At 43.9% G+C, this 13735-nt stretch overlaps 1 protein-coding gene and 1 pseudogene across 1 annotated transcript; both read left to right on the top strand.

The window, feature by feature from the left end:
• The first annotated feature begins 4261 nt into the window (after nucleotides 1–4261).
• Nucleotides 4262–5728, top strand: LOC123108009 (BTB/POZ and MATH domain-containing protein 3-like). The gene has a single exon (XM_044529882.1). The coding sequence runs from the start codon at nucleotides 4547–4549 to the stop codon at nucleotides 5612–5614; it is 1068 nt and encodes a 355-aa protein (XP_044385817.1). The 5' UTR covers nucleotides 4262–4546; the 3' UTR covers nucleotides 5615–5728.
• Nucleotides 5729–7169: 1441 nt separating this feature from the next.
• LOC123108010 (BTB/POZ and MATH domain-containing protein 3-like) lies at nucleotides 7170–8391 on the top strand (annotated as a pseudogene).
• The last annotated feature ends 5344 nt before the right edge of the window (nucleotides 8392–13735 follow it).

Raw genomic sequence — 13735 nt, forward strand, 5'->3', positions numbered from 1 at the left:
TGTTCGTGCTTTAAGGTATTTTTTGTGGAACAGTACACAAAAATAATGTAGTAAGTAATGATTAGTAATACTTAGAAAGCTAGAGAAGGCAAGGTCACTAAATTTGCATGGAGACAGAACATCTATACCCTCAATAACAATCTCACCTTGGTCTCCTTTACGCCAAATAACTATGCGAGCATCACCCCGTTTCTAGAACTTGGCAGTATGCAACACTGAAAATGACACATAGAAGTTCAGTCATCCACAACATCCGGCATAGAATGGATAACACTATCAACAACCATAAACACAACACATACATATAACACAGCAAAACATACAACATTCAAAATTAGCTTGAAAAGTCATTGTCCTAACTTTTCACATCATGTGAGGTAGCCGCCTAACTATTGTGCTTCAGACCTCAAGATCGAAGTATAAGGCAAAACAAAAGGGCTATGAGTATTGAGGAAAGAACCAAGCACATTTTCTTTTAGAGTACCTGCACAAATCTTGATAAGAATGCTAAGGCATATCCAAGTCCAGATTTGCTTTTAGGTACCATCACTAAACAAATCTTGTTATGAATGCTTATGGTGATGATCGAGATGGAACAAGGCCGAGAGGAGAATGAGGCATACCGTTTTCTTCTCGACGCCATGTAGCTTGCTTATGCGAACGGCAACACCATTGCCCGATGCCGACGACTTAGCCACCCCCCTAGAAGCCGCGGTGAAGCGCCCAAACATTGTGCCTCGCTAGGTGCCCATGGCAGACCACCTCAGGTTGTCCTCTTCCAGGAGGTTCATGAGTGCCAGGACGTCTCAATGCTCCGATCTAAATTGGAGAATCCAGGAAATACATTAGTATTAGGACGCAGATTGTTGGTCTGTACTTTGTATCCCTATACAAACTTGCTCCATAAAGGGAAATTGACGATTGCCCAACACATCATAAAACAAATACCAGATCAAATCATGTATGACCATAGTACCAACCCATCTATCATTAAGGTCAGACATGCAAACTTTTCAATGATTCTAAATTCTAGCCATGCATGAGCTATAAAAAAGAAGCAAGAAAGAAAAATAAATGTAGCTAATATATGTGTTATGTAAGCATTCTAGCACAGAACCTACAAACCCAGTGGTCGACATTAAACCTGGAGTCGTATACCAAATCACCCTACAACATCACGTGTGGCAAATTAATAATGTGATCAAACTGTATAATATGTATCATCTTTTTTGTCTCAAAAAAATATAGGTGCATCAAGCATTGAGAGCTAATAAGCTTGGACATGGAAACATGCAAGTTTTACCTTTGAAGGGGAGCAATCACTCGAGGCAGCCTGATCATACACAAAATCCTTTTCCTGTTTTTATCTTCCTCAACGTGCTTGGTCAAATTGTGTAGTTTATCTTTTATTAAGTCGCTTACACAAACTCTCAAATGTCATTCCCCATGAAGAAGCCGCTAACAACTTTCTTTGAGAGGTCTTCAACTCAGATAAATTTGCATCGTCTATTTAAATCATTGTATCATCTTGTAAGTAAACCAGAACAAATGGTCAACTCAATGGCAGCATCACTCGATTTAGCATAGCCCTGAATGCAAATATTAGAGAGAGAAAAAGCCACAAATGGGGTATCGAATTTAGCATAAATAGAACACATAGATTCTTCCATATAATATCAAACGCAAAAAGATTCCTGCAACAATGGAAGTGGATGGAACAGAAATAACCTGGAAGGATAGAATTCAGTGTGTATATGATGTAGTATTTGTCAGATCCTAAGTAGCCTAGAACAAAAAAATGCGGAGGAGCCTAGAACAATTTTATAGCTGAGAGATCTTTAAAGAACTAACACGTCCATATAGTTGAGAAAATAAAAATCAAATATCAAGAATGCAAGTATATGGATCGAATACTTGCTCAAATTAATATATTCATTCAGACTTGTCACCGAAGTCCAGACACATGGCATGTCTCACCTAACCAATGACCAGTTCAGTTTTGTATAAGAAATGAGGTACAACATATGACTCCTATTAGTCCATACATTTGAAAAGAAGAGCATTACTTTGCCACAAACCACAAAAAACACAATCCATGATATGGTTGATTACCTGACCATCTCCTGCTGGCTGGAAAATAGGTTCCTGACCATGACACCGCTTGGAGCCTTTTGATAACGTGAAAACTTTTTTTAAGGACGAACAATCAATTGGGAGAGAAAAGTAACATAACGACATGAAGATCAGAGACAGAAGACACATACATAAACATGTATAACTGTGAGCAAATTGATGATTGAGAGGAAGAGTACATAAATAGAAGACACACTTTTCCACTAAGTTGTGTTAAACTGTAAGACAATATATTAAGTGCCATGCATGAGAAAAAAATAAGAAGCGTGGGCAATGATAAACATAAATAACTCTTTGCTAAAATCATGGTATAGATGATGTTGAGTGGTTGAGGTGCTCATGGCACAACTAAAAATGATGGTAGCCAAAATAGATTATAGAAAGAATATATGCGGCTACACATCAATTATATTTGACGTTGAGTTGTTGAGGTGCTCACAGCCCAACTAAAAATGATTTTGTGAGCTGGGGCTTGGACCATCAATGTGGTTATGGTGATGTTGTCCACGGCACTGCCATGAAGTACCTGATCAATAAAATAAAAAGAACCGGTTACTTGGATTAGGAATTTAGGATAGAAACATGAGCACAAGAAACAAAAATAGAACTTAACAAATATATGATTATAATTTCAGAACCATCATCATCCCTATCAGTAGAAAAGGTCGGAGAGGTCGCCTATGTATAGAAATTTGGCAAGATAAAGGTTTCATGCCTAAATAAGCATCACCTAATATCCTTGATATTTCTAAAAAATTGCATATTACATTAATTAAACATCACAGTAAAGCAGAGTTTGATGTATGGAAAATTGGAAATCATGTAAGAATCACTACTTCATAGCAGAAAGTGGTGGCATCACAGATTCAAAAAGAGCACATTTTCTTAGCCCAAATGAATCCATTGGTGAGATAGGAAGAAACCAGAGGAGCATTGCATCTAGAAGACAGTGCTAACAACCCAGTCATCGCAGACGCAGCCGCTCTTCTTGACACATACTTCATCGATGCCAGTAGGCCCAACCACTAAAAAGACACTCATTAGCCCACCCTGACAATTTATCGAGCACCTACCATGCATTACTTCATGTTGAACTAGGAGGTGGCGTGTTAGTGGCAAGAACCGGGGTCGCAAGCTATGTGGTGGGCTGGCCAGAGATCTCGTCCAGCTCCACAATGATGGACACCTGCAAGGCAAGACCATGAGAGAGAAAGGGAGAGAGAGAGAGATAGAGAGAGTTACCACCGGTTCCGTGGATGAAGCGTGCGAGCCGGGATGAAAGGGGCACAAGAGAGCACCACCAGTCTCACCCTTTCTCGATCACTAGTGAAATCGTGTCCTCAGAACCGACCTTCTCGATGTCCGGCAAAGGCTGTGCCTCACAATCGTCGCGGCTGACCAAAACCGATAGTTAGGTCGTGATCTACCACTCAACCTCGTTCTCTCTCTCGGCTGGGGAGGTGGAAGAGCATGTGCACAATTGGCCGCCAGTTGAGAAGCCACTGAACGACCAGTCCAGGGGAGGAGACGGGGGTGGCAGCGAGAGGGTGACGGGGTGTGCAGGGATGGCCGCGAGAGGGAGGGAGACGGGGCGAGCGAGGGCGGCGGCGCGAGAGTGAAGGGAAAGGGCACGACGAGTATAGTGGCTAGCGTTTCACCCAATCGGGCGCTCTCTCCACCGTACGCGCAGCCCAGCCATCCACGAGACGCCACGCAAGCGCCCTAACGTGAAATCTCGGAACAACCCTCGGCGGCCACTAAAATTACGGCGCGGTGGCATGACCCCCGCGCTAATGTATAGCAGCACCGGCCACACCCACACTCAGAGGCAATGACAGTAGCGGCCCACAGACTAAAGACCCCACGTGTCAGCCAGATACGACATAAATTCAAAAGTAAGAAATAAGAAGCACTATTCATTGGTTGTCACATCGAAGTTGATCCGATGGCCAGCATTGCTCCATTCAAAAACCGGAGGGCCAGAACTCGTTTGGACAGACAATCCGACGACTCTGGGCGAATGCAGTCTAGTCTCCTTCCTGAGCCGATCTCGGCCGTCCGTTTATCTCACAGCATCTGGTAAAAAACAGCCGGAAGAAAACCTAACTCGCCAGTCCTCTCTCTCCCTTCTACTGCTCCCGCCGCCACCCTTTTCCCTTGCGCGTCTCTCCCTCCCGATCCCCTCCGCTGCCGCTGCCACGAGCTCCCGTCGTCGAGCTCCACCTCCTCCATTGCCCGCCCCGGGCTCTGCCTCCCACCCTCCTAGCGCCACCACCTCCAATCCCTAGCGCCGGTGGCGGCCGTTCTTCCGGCGACATCACTGGACAGCGGCGAGAATGAATAGACAGATAGAGGTAACAAATTGATCATTCCTCTGGCCAAACTTCCATCTTACTCCAAGCCCACCTCCAGAATGGCAGAGCAATGCAAGATTTCTGCTGCCATGGTATCTGAGCAAAGGTCATATGCGCGGTCATACGTGCTCAAGGTAGATGGATACTCCAGAGCCAAGGCGTTTCTCGAGACCGGCAAGTGCCTTACCTCTGACCCTTTCAGTGTTGGAGGGCACGTCTGGACCGTGGAATGTTACCCAAACGGTGACAATAGGATTCATGCCCATTACATATCCCTTTTCCTACGTCTTGAATCTGCTGATGCTGGAGATGTGAAGGGGAAATTCACGCTCAGTCTACTTGACAAGAATGGAGAACCGGTGCCTTCATACAGCCGTGCCTCCCCTGTACTAACCTTCTCAAAGAAAGATTCATGCTTGGGCTATCCTGACTTCTTCCAGAAGGCTGATCTGGAGCGATCGGCACATCTAAGAGACGACTGTATCACCATCAGGTGCGATGTCACCGTCATCCATGGGGAAGAAACAAGGATTCCTCCAAGCGACCTGCACCAGCACCTTGGTGACCTCCTCGAGAATAAGGACGCAGCAGACCTAATCTTTCAAGTCGGTGCACAGAGTTTCTCAGCCCACAGGTGTGTCCTCGCTGCTCGCTCATCCGTCTTCAAGGTGGAGCTCCTTGGCACTATGAAGGAGAGTTCTGCAGCTAATCCTATTGAAATCTATGACGTGGAAGCTGATGTTTTCAAGTCCTTGCTTCACTTCATATACACTGACTCCGTTCCTCCAGTGCTTGATGTGGTGATGGCCAGCCATCTACTCGTGGCGGCTGACAGGTACAACATCGGCAGGCTGAAGCTGATATGTGAGGAGAAATTGTGCACTCACATCGATTCCAACATGGTGGCCACCAGTTTGGCTTTAGCAGAGCAGCATGGTTTCCATCGTCTCAAAGAGGCTTGTTTGCAATTCCTTGCTTCTCCTTCCAATTTCAAAGCTATGATGGCAAGCGACGGTTTTGAGCATCTGACATCCAGCTGCCCACATGTTCTCAAGGAGCTTGTAGCTAGAATCCTTCCGGCTGAATGGGGGGTGCCAAAGGACGTTGTCATGACAATGTGGAAGTAGTGCCTACAGAACAGACCAATTTATTATCATATATATGTCATCCATGTTTAGTACTCTGTTTATGCATGAATGTTGTGGAACAAAAATGCTGCTATCGATCACTTTTTTTCTTGCTAGAGTCTTGTTTTAATGGTTATGCAACTTCTCCATGTATGGTTGGATGGATGTTTCAGAACAAAGATGAGAGCAGTATCATTCATTGGTAGAATCATTCATTAGTAGAATGGTACTTATCAATCATTGAATGGAAAGGAATTTGTGTCCTTTCTGCAGCAGGTAAGATACTTGATGTAGCTGCTATCTACATAAATTGGATAAATTAGTTTCTTAGAATAAGCTTCAGATTCTTGAAGCTTTGAATAACGGAGAGATTCCATCAACGGGATCTCTTGTTGAAATTTTCAACAAGGCTATTCTTGAACGCTGTTTGAAGGTGTATGAGGAAAAACTGGAGGGCTTAGTTCCACCTGTATCGGTAGAGGAACTGCAGCAAATTCATGAGGTGGCAAATGTTCAGTACTTAATAAGCCTCCAGCAAATAGAATCAGTCAGCTCTGGTATGTCCTTGATACTCCATTAGCAGCACTCATGTCTACTTTTGCACTGAAAAACTGAATGTGAAGTATAGATGCCGTCTATGTGGACCTTGGTATTGTTATTTTTTCGAAAAGGGGATTACCCCGGCCTCTCTGCATCACAGGATGCACACAGCCAATGTGGACCTTGGTATCTTGTGTTGTACTTCAGTTTACTGCACTAAGCAAAAAACAAAAACGTCTGCATGTTCAGCTATAGTTGTGACGGGGCTTTGGTTATTATTCGCTCTGAATATTGCTCGTCGTGCAGCTGTGTGCTACATTAGTGTCAAAATGCTCTTGTATTATGGGATGGAGGGAGTACTTCTCGTGCTGTTGAGGGTTGTCTGGATTCAGTTTTTGGAATGTTGGTTTTAAATAGGGTTGTAGGGGAAAACAGGGCTGTAGTTTTCTGATGAGCAAAACTGTTGTCGTTTGTTGTCTGCTAATTAAATAAACCATAAACCCTATATCCTAGTTCAGGTCAGCACGTTCAGCTGGATTATAGTACTGCTATAGTATTATCGTCCAGTGCTCCGGAATTTGCCTGCCCCAAATCCAAATGGGTACAAATGCACCTCAAGTTCATTACTTGCTCCTGCGAAGCCTGTGAAGCGTGAAATTTGCTGGCGACATCTGTGCTTTCTTTGTTCGAGTAGATCGGCACATAGTTTCTCTGGTCGAGCGACCACGAACCTGGCTAGCTGGTTGTATTTTATTTATATTTATTTTGCACGGGACGTGCATGTGGATGTGTCATACTGAATAGGATTGGTAGTAGGGGTAGAGTTATTCACCGAGTACGTATTTGGTTAGTATTCCATACCGAGTAGGATTAGTTTTTTTTTTATCTGTACCGAGTAGGATTAGTAGTACTACGTAGTGGAATTAGTCACGGAGTCGTATTTGTTGTAGCTAGCTTAGCTTATATATATATATATACATACACACCAGGGTGGGCTTGTACGACATCTCGTGAGTTGAGTTGAAGAATAAATAGAACAAAAGAAGGCCCAATCGATTATTGAGTAATATTTTTTAACGATTATTGTCCCGGCTGTTGAGCACGTGCTTGTGATCTCTATCTGCATGCCTAAGCTAGTCTTCCATCTTGCTCCCAGAATGGCAGAGCATTGCAAGATCTCTGTTGCCATGGTAGCTGAATCAGAGAAAAGCCCATATGCGCGATCATACGTGCTCAAGGTAGATGGATACTCAAGAGCCAAGGCGTTACTCAAGAACGGCGAGTGCCTAACCTCCTCACCTTTCAGTGTTGGAGGCCACGACTGGGTCATGACCTATTACCCAAACGGCAGCAGGATTTGTCCGGATGACATATCTCTTTTTCTACATCTTCACCCCGCCGACGCCGAAGATGTGAAGGCGGAATTCACGTTCAGTCTACTTGACGAGAATGGAGAACCGGTGCCTTCATATACCCGTCCCACGATATACATACATTCTCAAGGAAAGCTCCAAACTGGGGCTACCATAACCTAATGAAGAAGGCTAAGCTGGAAAGATCGGAGCATATGAGAAATGATTGTCTCACCATTGGATGCCATGTCACCGTTGTGAAGGAGATCCCCGGCGAAGAAGAAACAAGAGCATCTCCAAACGACTTGCACCGGCAACTCGGTGATCTCCTCGAGAGCAAAGATGCATCAGACCTATCATTTCAAGTAGGCGGAGAGACATTCCCCGCTCATAGGTGTATCTTGGCCGCTCGGTCATCAGTCTTCAGGGCGGAGCTCCTCGGCGGCATGAAGGAGAGTTCTAGTAGACTCATTGAAATTCATGACATGGAGCCTGATGTCTTCGAGGCCTTGCTCCATTTCATATACACTGGCAAAGTTTCTCCTATGATTGATGTGGTGATGGCCAGTCATCTACTCGTAGTGGCTGATAGGTACAACATTGGCAGGCTGAAGCATATATGCGAGGAGAAATTGTGTTGTCATATTGATTCAGACATGGTGGCAACCAGTTTGGCTATAGCTGAGCAGCATGGTTTCGATCGTCTCAAAGAAGCTTGTTTGCAGTTGCTTGCTTCTCCATCCAATTTGGAGGCGATGATGGCAAGCAATGGTTATCAACATCTAAAGTCCAGCTGTCCATCTGTTCTCAAGGACAAGGAGCACATAGCTAGAATACCCCCTGGCTAAATGGAACGTTGAAATGGATAATATCATGACAATTTAGTAATAATCCATCTGCTGCCATTATTGTGTATTGTCATCCAAAATTTTAGTACTAATGGTTATGATACTTTTCCATGTATGGTTGCATCATTGCATGTATTGTTTCAAAGCAAAAGTGTTAGCATCATTCATTCAATCTAATATATGTTTATGCGAGTATAATAGTAATTGTTTCTCTTACGAGAGAAAAGAGAGTATTATTTGATTATTTGTTGTTTGCCCATCAACCTGCCATGGTTGCCCATCAACCTTGATTTGTGTATTAGTTAGATTATTGAGAAGTTACTCCATGGGTACATACTACATTGTTACGTTTAGCTGGATGTAGGATCGGTGCCATTCATGTTCCAAGTCTCGCATAAATGGAAGCTTCATTACCCACTGCTTCTGTTCCAACTAAGAATATATGCAACTATGTTATTACGAATCAAATAAAATTGGTAAATTAAAAGAAAGAACGAAAAAATATGTCATGACTAATTGCCAAACACAATATAAGCCAAATCTTCTCCCTTGTAACGTCTAGGCCGAGCCTACCAAGAGATTGTCCACACACAATTGCAACTATGCAACGATGGGGCTTAGACAAGGCTAGTCCTCAAGTGACACTTGAAATGAGGAACATGAGTTGCATCATCTTCGTCGCATTCTATGAATGATGCCAAGTCTTGGATTTCATCTAGGCAACATCCATGTCAAGGACTACACCACAAATTTGTGTTTTGATTCACAACACTGGCCTTGTGATTGCAGATCGCTTAGATCATGCCGACTTCAAGAAGACATCTAAGCGACCGCCAAAAGGGACTTATCGAAGGGCCTAGATCGCTCGACACAAGCGATGTGCCCGATGCCGCACGTACATGTGGAGACAACCTGCTGTTATTGCGACGTACTGAGGTAACCGAACCACCACGATCTTCATCAACCACTAAAGAATCCTTGCGGGATAGCCGCCCCACACTTTGGATGCACCGCACCACACAGATTGGTTGCTCAGCGCCTAGCATGCCCACGCATCCACCTCACATTAGCCAAGAAATCCAAATAGCAACCCTAAGCACTGGGACGCTAAGGAATTGGGTGTCATGTCGGTTTTTCTCTTCGGATTCACCACGATCACCTTCTTACCAAAAGGGGGTTAGTTTTTTGCGAAATACCAAAAGGAGGGTATCGAAGGGCCTCAGGAGAGACACGCCATATTGCCCAGCACACAAGGCATGCACAATGTGGCACATGAGGGAAATATGCCCTAGAGGCAATAATAAAGTTATTATTTATTTCCTCATATCATGATAAATGTTTATTTTTCACGCTAGAATTGTATTAACCGGAAACATAATACATGTGTGAATACATAGACAAACATAGTGTCACTAGTATGCCTGTACTTCACTAGCTCGTTGATCAAAGATGGTTGAGTTTCCTAACCATAGACATGAGTTGTCATTTGATCAACGGGATCACATCATTAGAAGAATGATGTGATTGACTTGACCCATTCCGTTAGCTTAGCACTTGGTCGTTTAGTTTATTGCTATTGCTTTCTTCAGGACTTATACATGTTCCTATGACTATGAGATTATGCAACTCCCGGATATCGGAGGAACACTTTGTGTGCTACCAAACATCACAACGTAACTGGGTGATTATAAAGGTGCTCTACAGGTGTCTCCGATGGTGTTCGTGGAGTTGGCATAGATCAAGAATAGGATTTGTCACTCCGATTGTCGGAGAGGTATATCTGGGCCCTCTCGGTAATGCACATCACTATAAGCCTTGGAAACAATGTAACTAATGAGTTAGTTGCGGGATGATGCATTACGGAAAAAGTAAAGAGACTTGCCGGTAACGAGATTGAACTAGGTATTGAGATACCGACGATCGAATCCCGGGCAAGTAACATACCAGTGACAAAGGGAACAACATATGTTGTTATGCGGTTTGACCGATAAAGATCTTCGTAGAATATGTAGGAACCAATATGAGCATCCAGGTTCCGCTATTGGTTATTGATCGGAGACATGTCTCGGTCATATCTACATAGTTCTCGAACCAGTAGGGTCCGCACGCTTAAAGTTCTGTGACGGTCGGTATTATGAGTTTATATGTTTTGATGTACCGAAGGTAGTTCGGAGTCCCAGATATGATCACGGACATGACGAGGAGTCTCGAAATGGTCGAGACATAAAGATTTATATATTGAAAGCCTACATTTGAACATCGGAAGAGTTCCGGGTGAAATCAGGATTTTACCGGAGTGCCGGAGGGGTTACGGAAACACCCCGGGGGTTAATGGGCCTTGTTGGGCCCTAGTGGAGAGAGAGGGGTCGGCCAGGGCAGGCCGCGCGCCCCCTCCCCCTCTGGTCCAAATTGGACTAGGAGGGGGGGGGGTGCCCCCCTTTCCTTCTCCTTCTCCCCCTTCCTTTCCACCTCCTACTAGGAGTAGGAAAGAGGGGAGTCCTACTCCTACTAGGAGGAGGACTCCTCCTCCTGGCGCGCCCTACAGGGCCAGCCAGCCTCCCCCTTGCTCCTTTATATACGGGGGCAGGGGGCACCCTAGAACACACAAGTTGATCATTGATCTCTCCCAGCCGTGTGCGGTGCCCCCCTCCACCATAATCCACCTCGGTCATATCGTAGAGGTGCTTAGGCGAAGCCGTGTGTCGGTAGCTTCATCAACATCATCACCACGCCATCGTGCTGACGAAACTCTTTCTCGAGCTCTACTAGATCATGAGATCGCAGGACGTCACCAAGCTGAACGTGTGCTGAACGCGGAGGTGCCGTACATTCGGTACTGAGGATCGGTCGATCATGAAGATGTACGACTACATCAACCGCGTTGTCATAACGCTTCCGCTTAACGGTCTACGAGGGTACATGGACGACACTCTCCCCTCTCGTTGCTATGCATCATCATGATCTTGCGTGTGTGTAGGAATTTTTTTGAAATTACGACGTTCCCCAACAGTGGCATCCGAGCCAGGTTTATGCGTAAATGCTATATGCACGAGTAGAAAACAAGTGAGTTGTGGGCGATACAAGTCATACTGCTTACTAGCAGGTTATACTTTGGTTCAGCAGTATTGTTGGATAAAGCGGCTCAGACCGACATTACGCGTACGCTTACGCGAGACTGGTTCTACCGACGTGTTTTACACATAGGTGGCTGGCGGGTGTCAGTTTCTCCAACTTTAGTTGAACCGAGTGTGACTACGCCCGATCCTTGAGAAGGTTTAAATAGCACTAACTTGACGAACTATCGTTGTGGTTTTGATGCGTAGATAAGAACAGTTCTTGCTCAGCCCATAGTAGCCACGTAAAACTTGCAACAGCAAAGTAGAGGACGTCTAACTTGTTTTTGCAGGGCATGTTGTGATGTGATATGGTCAAGGCATGATGCTATATTTTATTGTATTAGATGATCATGTTTTGTAATAGAGTTATCGGCAACTGGCAGGAGCCATATTGTTGTCGCTTTATTGTATGAAATGCAATCGCCATGTAATTGCTTTACTTTATCACTAAGCGGTAGTGATAGTCGTAGAAACAATAGTTGGTGAGACGACAACGATGATACGGTGGAGATCAAGGTGTCGCGCCGGTGACGATGGTGATCATGATGGTGCTTTGGAGATGGAGATCAAAGGCACAAGATGATGATGGCCAGATCATATCACTTATATTGATTGCATGTGATGTTTATCCTTTATGCATCTTATTCTGCTTTGATTGACAGTAGCATTATAAGATGATCTCTCACTAAATTTCAAGGTAAAAGTGTTCTCCCTGAGTATGCACCGTTGCAAAAGATCGTCATGCCGAGACACCACGTGATGATCGGGTGTGATAAGCTCAACGTTCTTATACAACGGGTGCAAGCGAGTTTTGCACACGTAGAATACTCGGGTTAAACTTGACGAGTCTAGCATATGCATATATGGCCTCGGAACACCGATACCGAAAGGTCGAGTATGAATCATATAGTAGATATGATCAACATAGTGATGTTCACCATTGAAAACTACTCCATTTCACGTGATGATCGGTTATGGTTTAGTTGATTTGGATCACGTGATCACTTAGATGATTAGAGGGATATCTATCTAAGTAGGAGTTCTTAAATAATATGATTAATTGAACTTAAATTTATCATGAACTTAGTACCTGATAGTATTTTGCTTGCCTATGTTGTTGTAGATAGATGGCCCGTGCTGTTGTTCCGTTAAATTTTAATGTGTTCCTTGAGAAAGCAAAGTTGAAAGATGATGGTAGCAATTACACGGACTGGGTCCGTAATTTGAGGATTATCCGCATTGCTGCACAGAAGAATTACATCCTGGAAGCACCGCTGGGTACCAGGCATGCTACAGATATTGTTGATGACATTAAGAACGTCTGGCAGAGCAAAATTGATGACTACTCGATAGTTCAGTGTGCCATGCTTTACGGCTTAAAACCGGGACTTCAACGATGTTTTGAACATCATGGAGCATATGAGATGTTCCAGGAGTTGAAGTTAATATTTCAAGCAAATGCCCGGATTGAGAGATATGAAGTCTCCAATAAGTTCTACAGCTGCAAGATGGATGAGAATAGTTCTGTCAGTGAACATATACTCAGAATGTCTGGGTACCATAATCACTTGACTCAACTGGGAGTTAATCTTCCCGTTGATAGTGTCATTGACAGAGTTCTTCAATCACTGTCACCAAGCTAAAAGAGCTTCGTGATGAACTATAATATGCAAGGGATGGATAAGACAATTCCCGAGCCCTTCGCAATGCTAAAGGCTGCGGAGGTAGAAATCAAGAAGGAGCATCAAGTGTTGATGGTCAACAAGTCCACCAGTTTCAAGAAAAAGGGTAAAGGGAAGAAGAAGGGGAACTTAAAAAAGAACGGAAAACAAGTTGTTGCTCAGGAGAAGAAACCCAAGTCTGAACCTAAGCCTCAGACTGAGTGCTTCTACTGCAAACAGACTGGTCATTGAAAATGGAACTGCCCCAAGTATTTGGCGGATAAGAAGGATGGCAAGGTGAACAAAGGTATATGTGATATACATGTAATTTGAAGGAAATATGCCCTAGAGGCAATAATAAAGTTATTATTTATTTCCTTATATCATGATAAATGTTTATTATTCATGCTAGAATTGTATTAACCGGAAACATAATACATGTGTGAATACATAGACAAACAGAGTGTCACTAGTATGCCTCTACTTGACTAGCTCGTTAATCAAAGATGGTTATGTTTCCTAACCATAGACAAAGAGTTGTTATTTGATTAACGGGATCACATCATTAGGTGAATGATCTGATTGACATGACCCATTCCATTAG

This window comes from Triticum aestivum, chromosome 5A (genome assembly GCF_018294505.1).
Source record: "Triticum aestivum cultivar Chinese Spring chromosome 5A, IWGSC CS RefSeq v2.1, whole genome shotgun sequence".
NCBI classification, from domain to species: domain Eukaryota; kingdom Viridiplantae; phylum Streptophyta; class Magnoliopsida; order Poales; family Poaceae; genus Triticum; species Triticum aestivum.